Source organism: Gouania willdenowi, chromosome 5 (assembly GCF_900634775.1).
Source record: "Gouania willdenowi chromosome 5, fGouWil2.1, whole genome shotgun sequence".
In the NCBI taxonomy this organism is placed as follows: Eukaryota; Metazoa; Chordata; class Actinopteri; order Blenniiformes; family Gobiesocidae; genus Gouania; species Gouania willdenowi.
In genome coordinates this window covers 4009222-4022012 of record NC_041048.1, presented here as the reverse complement: position 1 = coordinate 4022012, position 12791 = coordinate 4009222, and the positions used below count along the sequence as shown (strand labels likewise).

The 12791-nt window shown below is 35.7% G+C and overlaps 2 protein-coding genes across 2 annotated transcripts; both read left to right on the top strand.

Moving 5' to 3' along the window:
- Positions 1 to 505: 505 nt before the first annotated feature.
- On the top strand, positions 506 to 3663 carry LOC114463084 (gastrula zinc finger protein XlCGF57.1-like). Its single transcript, XM_028446343.1, has 2 exons — positions 506 to 723; positions 2240 to 3663. Exons 1-2 carry the CDS (start codon positions 651 to 653, stop codon positions 3484 to 3486), a joined length of 1320 nt encoding a protein of 439 aa, XP_028302144.1. The 5' UTR covers positions 506 to 650; the 3' UTR covers positions 3487 to 3663.
- Positions 3664 to 6632: 2969 nt separating this feature from the next.
- LOC114463082 (gastrula zinc finger protein XlCGF57.1-like) lies at positions 6633 to 10184 on the top strand. The gene is made up of 2 exons (XM_028446340.1): positions 6633 to 6827; positions 8766 to 10184. The coding sequence occupies exons 1-2, from the start codon at positions 6710 to 6712 to the stop codon at positions 10025 to 10027; spliced, it is 1380 nt and encodes a 459-aa protein (XP_028302141.1). The 5' UTR covers positions 6633 to 6709; the 3' UTR covers positions 10028 to 10184.
- The last annotated feature ends 2607 nt before the right edge of the window (positions 10185 to 12791 follow it).

The following is a 12791-nucleotide window of genomic DNA, read 5'->3' as shown; positions in this document are numbered from 1 at the left end:
AAAAAAGGTATAAAAAATCGAAATAAAAATTTAGATTCAAAAGCAAATCAATAAAATAACCTAATTAATTAAACTCGTGGTGCGCGCATCATTAAAACGTTTATGTAATTACTATATGTTGGGTGTCTTTACTTCACTCTACTGTTCTTTTGCAAAATATTTGTAGGAAGAACCAACTCTGCCCTTATTAATAATAAATAAATAGCATTTATAGCATATGTTTTATTAAGTATTAAGTGATTATTACATATATATATTCAGATATTTGGTGATTATTTATTCCTTTTTTATCAATGGCATATAATTATATTTATTTATTTACTTATCATCTATTTTTAATTATGGCAGAGTTGGTCCTGAATACTTTTTGACCTTGTTTGTTCGTGCATAACAATAAAATAAAAAAAAATAGTAATTTTAGTTGTTGTAGTTTATCTTCCAGTCCTGCAGGAGGCGCCAATGCTAACATTTAAAAAGGGAAAAATCCGTGTCCGGTTGAGTTTTATTTTGTGAAAAGACGTTTCCTGCGCCATAAATTCCTTTTATTATTATTTTGATGTGATTGTTGTAAGTCTTTAAACGGACAGCAGCGGAAGTATTTTGTTGTTGTTTGATGGGATTTCTCAGGCTTTGTCAAACATTCTTAAGACATGTTTGATCTTTGTGGAGGATCAACGTCAGATGGTTCTGCCTTCAATCCCAAAGTCCTGCTGCACAGATTAGGTTTGTTTGTCCTCTTTAATATTCGCACTTTTCCCCTGTTTTTAGCTTATAACAGCAGCTGTAGTGTTCTCATCAGGAAATAAACAATAGCTGTCAACATTCATTGTAAAACTTTTGTAATTACAGTATTTTAATGATTGAATAATAACCAAATCTGTGACTAAATCCAAATAAACACTTATTTGAATGACAAAGGAAGACGTGAGGGAAAGAAGTTTCAGTTTATTGCTTTTGTTCATTAGATTCGTATAAAAATCAGTCATTCAGCACAGGAAAGGTGAAGGAAAGAAAGGAAATATTTACCAATTGTTCCATATAATTCAATAGACACGCTGTACATTTCTAGTTTCATCGGATTAATGTTTTTTTGAGATAAGGCCAGTTTAGTGATTTATGTGTCGATTACCGTGTGTCCTTATTTTAATTATATGTTTTGCTTTCACACAAGGACAGTAGAATTACACGACGACAAAAGTAACAGAAAAACGCTAAAAACAAGAAAAGAAATACAAAAAATGACTGCCAAATGCATACAATATAACATGTAAAATATACATTATTACTCAGTGAACATAAGGCACATAGATAAATATATAAAGTGAGAAAATCACACGCAAAATGATTTATTTTTTTAAAAAAAACATACAAATTGAAATGCGCACTAATATAAGACAATATGCAAAATGACAAAAAAAAAAAAAAAAGTAGGAAAAAAAATTACTCCAACATCCATCCATTTTTTAACCTTTTTGCTGCTTTTTTCAGGATGGTGGGGGTATGCTGGTGCCTATATCCAGCTCTCATTGGGCGTTAGGTGGGGGTACACCCTGGACAGGGGAACAACACTCGCAAAATGACCAAAACATTCAAAATAACAGAGAAATACAGAAATACACGACTACAAAAAACCCACAAAAATATAACAAAAAAAACACACAAATCAACCCCAGAAATACACAAAATGACTCCAACAACACTCAAAATGACCAAAAACACACTAAATAACAGAAAAATTCACAAAAAGAAAACAGAAATACACAATGACAAAAAAAAAAACAGAATAGCACACTAAACGCGCACAAAAATACACAAAATGACGACAACAACACACGAAAAATAGAAAAAATACACAAAAGGACAACAGAAACACACAATGACAAAAAAAACCCCCACAAAAATATATAAAAAAAGAAACACTCATAAAACGAACAGCAAAATACACAAAAACACAACTACATGACCACAAAAAACAAACACAAAGCATTTGTTGTTTCCTGTGTTAATGCTTTGATTGGTCAATATTCTAATGCTGACACGAATGTTGATCATGTGACCCTCAGATCAGATACAATCACATTTGTGTCCCACTGTGAAAACAGTTGCGCATCTCTAAACTAAAACATGCAGGCTTTGCAAAAAGAAGAAGAAGCTTAACTAATGGTTTTCTGTAAAACTCTGTTTTGGTGTTATTTCTACTCATTTTCTCACGTATAAAAAAAATTGCATTTGATTTCAGTGTTGCCTGAAGTCGTCCAGCAGCTGTTTGTGACCAATGGCGTGATTTGTGAACGGAGGTCCGACATCGCTGTACAAAACCAGAAGCATCTTCACATTAAGGAGGAAGCGGTGGAGCCGTGGGAATGTCAGGGGACCAACATCATCGCTGTTACCGTGAAGAACGAAGAAGAAGAAGAAAAGGAGGATCCTTTGTTATTCCAAACTAAGGTTAACATAAAAGTGGAAACTACGGCTCATCTGATAAAAAGAGAAGAGGATGGAGAACACATCGAAGGAGCAGGAGATCCAAACAGGACTGCTGATGATGAGGAGGAGGAAGAGGAAGATGACAGTTGGCAGGAACCTTTGTCTGATAGTGAAGCTGAAACTAAAGGCAGTGAGGGCACATGGACAAGGAAAAGCACAGAGACTGGTGAGAGTAACCCTACTGGACTCAATGGAATCCACACCGGAGAGAAACCGTTCCATTGTGACGTTTGTTCTAAAAGCTTTTGTGAAGAGATGACTCTGAAAAACCACCAACTGGTTCTTCACGCAGAAGTGAAACCTCACTGTTGTCATGTGTGTGGTCAAAGTTTTACTCAGAAGGCACATCTTAATGAACACATGAGCGTCCATGAAGCAAATATGATGGAGTATGTGGGCATACGCATAGAAGAGAAACCGTTCCATTGTATGGAGTGCGGTAAAGCCTTTCGGCGAAGGTTTTGTCTCGCTATTCACATGGCTTCTCACAGAGGAGAAAAACCCTTCACTTGTTTCATCTGTAGTAAAGGTTTTACTTCTAAAGCTAGCATGAAGCGACACGCGAAGATACACAGTGGAGAGAAACCCCACGGTTGTGATTCCTGCGGCCAAACCTTTACCCAGGCGTCCAGTTTGAAAAGGCACATGAGCGTCCACACAGGAGAGAAAGCCTTCAGCTGTAGTGTTTGTGGGAAAGGTTTTAGCCGCAAGCTCCATCTGAAGGATCACATGAGCCTTCACACAGGGGAGAAACCGTTCGGTTGTGATCGTTGTGGCAAACATTTTAGGTGCAAAGAGGCTTTCAAAAACCACATGAAAGATCACATGGGAGAGAAACCGTTTAGTTGTGACGTTTGTAAAATGATTTTCCCCCGCAAGACAAATCTGATGAGGCACATGATGATCCACACGGTGGAGAAACCCTTTGGTTGCAATGTTTGCAGCAAACGCTTTAGAAGCAAGACGAACATGACGAGACACATGAACGTACACATTTAAAGGAAACCATGTGCTTGTCATCCAGTGTTTCCCACTTGGGCTGGGCAATAAATCGAGGCAAGGTATATTTATTTGTATAGCGCATTTCATACACAAAATATCTTAATGTGCTTTACATGATCAAAGTGCAACAGAAAACATTCAACAGCTTAAAAATCAATACGAACATTTAAAATCAGCAGCAAAAACATTTAAAATAATCAACAAACATGACATCAACAACGTGACTAAAAATCTCTCTCTCAATCATACACAGTAGAGAAAAAAAGTGCCATTAACTTTGATTTAAAAATGTTCACATGTGATGCTGACTTCAGCTCTGCTGCAGTTTGTTCCACTTTTTTGCAGCATAACAACTAAACACAGCATCACCATGTTTACTGTGAGCTCTGGTCTCCACTATCTGACCTGTGTCCATAGATCTGAGAGCTCTGGGCTCCACTATCTGACCTGTGTCCATAGATCTGTGACCTCTGGGCTCCATTATCTGACCTGTGTCCATAGATCTGAGAGCTCTGGGGTCCACTATCTGTCCTAGCTCTGGGCTCCACTATCTGACCTGTGTCCATACATCTGAGAGACCTGCTGGGTTCAGACCTGACTAACATCTCACTGATGTTTTCTGGACCAAACCCATTCACACGTTTATACACCAGCAGCAGATCGAGATTCAAGCTATATCGAGTTTTCTATTTTGGTGATATAGAATAATATAGCTGATATCGATATACTGTATATATATATATATTTATTTTAGCTTATTTTGTTTTAAAATGTTTGTTTAAAGAGTGGCAGCTTTCACTACTTCTCAGAACAGCATGAAAAGCTCAGTTAGATGTATTGTTGATTGTGTTCTAACCCAGACCTTCCCCTAAACAAGACATACTACGGAACTCACTCACACGTGCTGTCCCTTAGAGGAGAAAAAGCCAAAAGTGGCACATGTTGGCAGCTGTGTGTTAATGAATGTGCATGTGTGGCATTTTGCATCAGCAAATTTAACCCAGAAATGTATTTCTGGTCAGACTTTATTTAAATTAACGTTATTATGAATTATGTTGTACAGTATATCGCCATTTTGCGAAAACATATCGATATGAGTTTTGGTCCATATTGCCCAGCCCTATTTCCCACACATTCATTTATTTGTGACGACCTGCCAGTAATAGATTTTAGCGCTGTTCGACCTCACTGTGTGTATGTAGCATGTCATTACAACTCCTGTACAATTGATGGCGGTATGCATCACCTCCGGCAATAAAACCCCAAAAAGATGTTTTGTGTGTGTGTTATGAGTTAAAGGCAGGCATACACTGTGGGATTTTATCCATCCATCCATTTTCTGACCCGCTTGTTCCTGTTTTCAGGGTTGTGGTGTGTTATGAGTCATTGTGTTCAATATTTTGTTGTCGTTTTTGTTTTGTTTTTTGATAATTTTGTACCAATTTTTAAGTGCTTTGTGTATTTCTAATGTTTCTTGTACTTTTGTGTATTTTTCTGTAATTAATTACATGTTTTGGAGTAATTTTGTACCTTTTTTCAAGTATTTTTGTGTATTTTGTTATGTTTCTTGTCCTTTTGTGTATTTTTCTGTAATTTTTGCATGTTTTTTGTTGCCATTTTGTGCATTTTGTTGTTTTTACGTGTTATGAGTCATTTTGTTTTTGGATTCTTTTTGGTAATTGTGTATGTGCTTTGCTTTTTGTGTATTTTTTCTGTAATTAATTACACATTTTGGGGTCCTTTTATGCATGTTTCTTTGCTTTTTTTGTGTGTAATGAAGCTTTTTTTGGAGTGATTTTTTTTTGTGTGTTTTTGTAATGGTCTGAATTTGTTGTGTTCACAAAATTGGACCGAGGGCCACATTTGGCTCCCATGACTGACCTATATATTATTAAAGTGTGACTGTAAACAGTAGAGGCCAACAAAGAACATAACATGAAAGTAAATCAAAAAGAAAAAAGCTGGAGAAAAATAAACTTGTTTATTCAACTAGAGTTTAAACATGATGCTAAAAATATATATATAGAAAATAAATGGAGCTTAAACACTGAAGAAAACTGAACTTACTTAGCTAAATAAACTTAAATACCTTAAATCAAATCGTAAACATATGTAGCCTTCGTGTCTGTATCCCTTTAAGAAAAAGTAAATAAAATAACACATTAAACACCAACAAAGAAGAAACTGACCCAAGGACAAAATATTAAAAATCAATCCTTAGCATTTTATGTGTTTTCAGCTGATAAAATAAAATATCAGAGGGAATCAAAGCAGTTTCTCCCAGGTTTAATATTATTATAACAAGCTCGAAATTAAATAGTCACAAGGTAACTCGGTCACCACTATAAACGAAACACCAAGTCCGTCTCTGCAGCGGTCGTATCGGTAATAAATGTAAAGAGAATAAAAATAAAGGTTTTACACAAAGTATGTGTTTATGTTTTTAAAACATACTTAGAATACTTTAAAAAAAAAAAAAAAAGATACCGAACGACACAGAAACGGAATTAGGAGGCTCGGTTTGAAACACGGAAGTTGATCTTGAAGTTACACGATCACCAGTTGAACCACTTCCGGTGTTTTATCAGCTTTCCGTCAGAAAAACATCAGAGATCAGCAGCTTTTAGTGACAAACAGCATCAACACAAATGAAGACATGTTTAGTGTGTGTTTTTATCCATATGTCCTAAATGTATCCAGTAGGTGGCAGTAATGTTCCTAAAGTAACATCAAATTAAGGGCAACCAACAAAGAAGAAACTGAAAGATTGAAATAATATTAAAAGTTAATCCTCCATCGTACATTTTATTTTCAGCCAATGAAACAAAATATCTGAGCGAATTAAAGCAGTTTTATCCAAGTTTAAATGTCAATGTTTAAAAGCTCTACGTTACATCGTCACAAGGTAACACGATCACCAGTATAAACGAAACACTAAGTTCGTCTCCGCAGCGTTTGTATCGCTAATTAATGTAATAAACAAAACAAAATTGACACGAAATCGTCATTAATATTTTAAAACACACACATAACACTTGAAATATGCTGAATGACACAGAAATAGAATTAGGAGGCTCGGTTTAAAACACGGAAGTTGATCACAAGGTTACACGGTCACCAGTTGAACCAGTTCCGGTGTTTTCTTCATCTCTTCATCAGCTCGTCTTCACTGCAGAAGAACATTAGAGATCAGCAGCTTTTAGTGACAAACAGCATCAACATGTCCACAGATGTAGACATGTTTGATCAGTGTGGAACAACAACAGCAGATGATGATGATGATGAGGAACAGGCTGATGATGCCTTCAATCACGAACATCACCACAACACCTCCACAGGTTTGACTTTATTATTCCACCACTGACTAATGAATTAAGTTGGTTTTTAATTCTTAATAGCATGAGTATAAAACACAGACTGTTAAAACAAGTTTGTGAGACAAGAAAAACAATAGTTATTAACTTCATTTGGGAGGGGGTCGCCACATACCTTCAAGAAACGAAGAATATTTTTTGATCAATTTGAGGTCATTTTTAGTAAAAATGTGTTTTACCCTTTTTCTGCAACAACACCAAAGTTGCCATATTTTAACCTATTTTCATCACTTTTCTTGCCACACTTTTGCTCCTTTTAATACATTTTTGCTTCATTACTCCCATTTCTGACACTTTTTCATCTAATTCCAATGCATTTTCTGAACTTTTCTTCCATATTCAAGACATTTTAGGCACTTATAAACCCTTTCCATCACTTTTCCCTCCTAATGTTGCATATGTTGACCCATTATTGTCACTTTTAACCTCTTCACCATATTTTAATGCTTATTGTTACCAATTGAATTGAATTTATTCATGATTTGTCATGCCCATTATTTGATAGTTCAAACTAATTGTTCCAACTTTTTAAATTACATTACTCTAACCCCCGTCCCCCATTCCAGCCACATTTAACTTAATATTGACACTTTGAACCATTTCACCACTTTTTCTGTAAATTTTTGGCCACTTTAATTCCTGTGGTTTTTAAAACTATATTTCACCATCTTTTCCACAATTTTTGGTCACTTTTAACCCATTTTATTCCTGGAAAAAAAAAAAAAAAAGGATTTAAATCTTTAAAATGACTATATACTATGGCCCAAATAATAATAAAGTTCCTGGATAACAGTGGATATTATTCAGATGAATAAATACATAAATGTGGTTATCACAGATTCATGGAACAATGGATCATCATTTTGGTGACTTTATGGATGGACCCCATAAATCTCTCCCATTTATTCCCCCTTATAGATGGTCCTGTCTCCACATGACTGTTCTTCTATGTTGATGTCTATGTTCAACCACTTTCAGGTACAGTGGGGGTCCCTGGTCTCTGGAACCTTTATTTTGGAGATCGTAGGATGAAAAGGTTGACAACCACTGCACTAATGTACTGCGTAGACTAATGAAACTCTGTCCAACCCACTGATCATAATACAACACAATTTAAACATTCTGGTTTCAATAATACATTTAGCACTGAAGCAGTTTAAGGTTTATTTACAGTTTTATTTCCTCTTATTTGTCGGGACTTAAACTCTTGTTTTAACTATAGAGCATATCACTAAACTTAGTAACACTATCACTAAAAGCCGATGATTTTTACCCAATATATTATACCCAATAAAAAGTAATTATCATCAAAATATATCAAAATATGACAATACATGACAAGTTAGAGTTGTGTTCTTTTGTCTTAAACTATGGCAGGCTTAAAAAAATGAAGAAAAAAAACTACCATGGGTGGACTCTAAAAAAATAATCAAAATTACTGAAAAATTAGGAATGTATGAACTGAAAAAAATTAATAAATACGCAAACAGATGCAGTAGAGTGGAACAAAAAAGAATTGCATTTTTCGATAGAGTGGTCTGACAGAGAAAAGTAATGTAAGCTCGGTCCAAAAAATGGAAAATAATAAAAGTCATCATATTTGAGGGACCTTAGACCTAAGGGAGCCGAGATAATTTTTTTAAAGTATTTGAAAAATGTGCATGCTTTTTTACACCAAAAGGAACATCTTTTCATCATTAGGATGTTTTCCTAGAAAGTGTTTTTCTGAGCCACCCTATTTTTTGATTGGGTAAAAATGATCACCTGACTAAATTTCACCCTGTGGTGGAAAGATCTGAAAGGCCGATTAAGAAATATAATTAAAATACAAGTTAATTTTTTAATCTAATTCATGTGATAATTATTGTAATGTTAATGTTCCTCGTGGTGTTTCCTGTGAAGGAGAATCAGCTCATGGACTGCTGATCCACATAAAGAAGGAAGAGGAAGAACTGTGGGAAAAGCAGGAGACGGATATCACGGCTGTTACTGTGAAGAGTGAAGATGAAGAAGAGGAGGGAGCTCGGTGTTCTCTGCTACACTGGAGAATAAGTGAGGAGAACATCAAAGGAGAACCTGAAACCTGCAGCTCAGCTAAACTCATGAAAGTAGAACCTGATGGAGACATCAGTGAAGGACCAGAAGCAGCAAACACTGATGGAGAGGAAACACAATCATCTGACACTGAAGACAGTGATGATTGGAGGGAACCTTTGTCTGAAGCTCAGAGTGAAAACATGGATGTTAACAAAAAGGAAAACACAGAAACACCATCAACCTGTTTGGACGATGAGAAGAAAAATAGTGACTCTCGCACAGGAGAGAAACCATTTGGTTGTGATGTTTGTGGAAAGAGATTTAACCGCAACCAGTCTTTAAAAAATCACTTGACCATCCACACAGGAGAGAAACCCTACGGTTGTGACGTTTGTGCTAAAACTTTTCGCTGCGTTATACATTTGAAAAAGCACATGATCATCCACTCAGGAGAAAAACCCTACGATTGTGACGTTTGTGCTAAAAGATTTCGACGCACTACACACCTGAAAAGGCACATGATGATCCACTCAGGAGAGAAACCCATTGTATGTGATGTTTGTGAGAAAAGATTTCACCGAAATGAGGATTTGAAAACTCACATGACAGTCCACACAGGAGAGAAACCATTTGGTTGCGAGATTTGTGATAAACGATATACTGTTAGATTAAGTCTCAAGATACATATGCGAGTCCATACAGGAGAGAAACCGTTTTGCTGTGATATTTGTGGTAAGCGATTCGGTCTTAGATTAAGTCATAAGATGCACATGAGAGCGCATACAGGGGAGAAGCCCTTTGTTTGTGACATCTGCGGTCAACGTTTTAATCAGCCGTCAACTCTAAAGGAGCACCAGAACGTCCACGCTGATGGGAAACCATTCTGTTGTGATGTTTGCGGTAAAAGTTTTAACCGCAAAACATATTTGAAGCGTCACATGGTTGTTCACACAGGAGAGAAACCCTTTGTTTGTGACATTTGTGGCAAAAGATTTTCTCAAACAAACGGTCTAAAGTCTCATATGAGAGTCCACACAGATGAGAGACCATTTAGATGTCATGTGTGCGGTAAAGAGTATAAACAAGCCCGTAACCTTAAAAGTCATGGAAGAGTCCACAAAGTGTAGAAATGCGAATTATTTTTTATTCGTTTTATCTACTGAGGCTTAACCTGTATTTTCTGTTTTGTTTAATGCTTTCAGTGATTGATGAAGCTACACATTGTATTTCTGTTTTTAAGGTTTTTTTTTAATGGATTATAGTGTGACTTAGGGCTGGGCAATATGGACCAAAACTCATATCGTAATATTTTTTTTTTTTTCAAAATGGCGATATACGATACAAATCTTGATAATTTTTCTTCAATGAAGTCTTTACTGATGCAAAATGCCACACAGACACATTTCTTAACAAACAGCTGCACACTATGTGCCACTTTAGTTTTTTTTTTCTCTGATAAAGGGACAGCATGTGTGAGTGAGTTCTGTAGTGTGGCTTGTTTTGGGGAAGGTCTGAGTTCGAACACACTCACAAATCCATCCACTTGAACTTTTCATGCTGCTCTGAGAAGTAGTGAAAGCAGCGACTCCTAAAACAAGTGTTTTAATACAAAATAAGATGTAAAAATATATATAATAATATAGCATATATTGTAATTTTCTTTATCGCCAAAATGGAACCTCCAGAGCCTTAGGATTTATTACTCAAGAGGAACTTTGCAGACACAAAGTCTAGCTGCATGTATTTCCTTTCTTACCATAATATCCCCAAATTCTTGTGAGAATAGTCAGGGGGTTATTGCTTAACTCAGAGCCTCTTGTTTAACCTATAGTTTACTCATATGCATCTTGACTGGAGTCAATTCTTTATTCAAAAAGGACTATAAACCTTTAATATCACATGTAAAATGCTTTAATACACATCATGAGTAAAGTGGAATGTTTCACAATTCTTTTTGAATGAATGCATACTATTGAGAGATATTTCTTTGATTCTGTATTTTTTAATGTCGGTCTTGTAGACCCTGAGACTCTCTTGCTTTAATTTGAACACACACATGTTGTGCACTGCCTTTTTGAGTATATTTCTAAATCAGTTATTTTACTTGTACTTAAGTACGTTTTAAAAGAAGTATTTTCACAATCAGAATCAGAATCATCTTTATTCGCCAAGTGTATGTTGTACACACGAGGAATTTGACTCGTGTGTACAACATACACTTGTTACATTTCTACACCCAATCGTTACTGAGTACACTATTATTTTTTTGTTTTACAATGATCAGTAGACATTTTAAAACTACAAAAAATTAAATGACCAGACAACAATCAAATGCTTCACATCATAGCCGACCAATCAGATTAAACGTAATGTACGGCACCAAAACAGCATTGAATGGAGGTTATTTTCTCAGTTTTGTAGTTCACAAATGTATCTATACTTAGAGCCTGATAAAAAAAAAAAATATATATTTAATTAATTGGTGTTATTTGATAATAATAATAAAAAAAAAGAATTGTACATATGCCAGACCTTTTTTAACTACAGATGCCTTTGTAGAAAATAAAGTTCCAGTTGTGCAAGGTTTGTTCTTTTCCTTTTTAAGTTTATACATGAAACGTTTACTGTATGTAAGGGAACCGTGGCAATATTTATTAATAATATTTAATATTCAATAATATATTAAAATAATATTTAATATTAATTATACCAATAAATTTAGGCAGTGGCTATCCGTACAGTTGCCGTATCAATATACCGACATTCTATCCATACGCAGCGCCCCTCATTGTACAGTTTAGGTCACGTGATTGGTCAGTCATTGGCCAGTTTAGGTCACATGACTAAGAGTAAACCTAACCCTAAAAATTGTTGCGATATAGTGTTATAACCTAACCCTAAGACGCTACGTACGTGTAATTTGGTAAACGTATCATTAGCACCGGGGGTAGTCGGTACGGCAACTGTACAAATAGACACTTTCATGAATGTATGGAAATTAGATGAGGTGGCCTCATTTAATTTGCCTCAGTATTCCCAGGGAAGAGCTGGACAAAATGGCCTGGGAGACAGCAAAGTCTGGGTCTCCCTGCTTAGGATGCTGTCCCCGACCCGAATACCACAACCAACAGAGGATAGATGGTTGGGTCACTGTTCGATATTAAGCCAATACAGCAAGAGAACGACTGCATTAGACCAGAGACGAACAACTTTTATCACAGCGTAGCCACAAACGTGTGATTGTTTCTGATCTGAGGGTCCTGTGATCAACATTCATGTCAGCATTTGGTTGTTTTGTATTTTTGTCATCATTGTTCTATCATCAGAGTTTCATTGGGCTTTATTTACTGGCGACTAGTTTCTACTGCTCGAAAACCAGTTGTATTTTTATTATTCATTTATTTTCGAATTATTATTTTTTAAAAGGTTACCTCATAGAGATGTAGCCTATTTATATGTTCATAACAGAAACATAAAACAATAACCAGGAATAACTATTAAACTATTTGCTCCCTGGTAAAAAAAATAGTAGCTCTAACAACTGGTAAAATGATAAACTTGGTGATATACAGTCTGTACATGCAGTACGGGGCAGGATTTGTCTACAAAATGTTTCAGAATGTTTCCAGGTTTTAGTATCTCCATTTTTTGTGTGTTTTCTGTAGTTTTTTGGTTTACTTTAGGGGCTGCATGTGGCCCCATGCAAGGCCGCAAGTTGCCTGTTTTTGACCTAAATATGAATAAACTGTCATAGTAAACAGTAGAAGCCAACAGGGAACATGAAATGGAAGTTAATCAATATGAAAAAAAGCAGCGATATCGTAAAGTTCTTAAAGACTCAAGTTCAACTCAAACTATGTAGTTTTTATACGTCTGTCCTAAATGTCTCCA

Bases quoted from the DNA above. Each gene is read 5' to 3' on its own strand.
- LOC114463084 (XM_028446343.1), top strand. From the start codon at position 651: ATGTTTGATCTTTGTGGAGGATCAACGTCAGATGGTTCTGCCTTCAAT. The intron at 724-2,239 runs GTTTGTTTGTCC...ATTTGATTTCAG, and splicing joins AGTCCTGCTGCACAGATTAG to TGTTGCCTGAAGTCGTCCAG.
- LOC114463082 (XM_028446340.1), top strand. From the start codon at position 6,710: ATGTCCACAGATGTAGACATGTTTGATCAGTGTGGAACAACAACAGCA. The intron at 6,828-8,765 runs GTTTGACTTTAT...TTTCCTGTGAAG, and splicing joins TCACCACAACACCTCCACAG to GAGAATCAGCTCATGGACTG.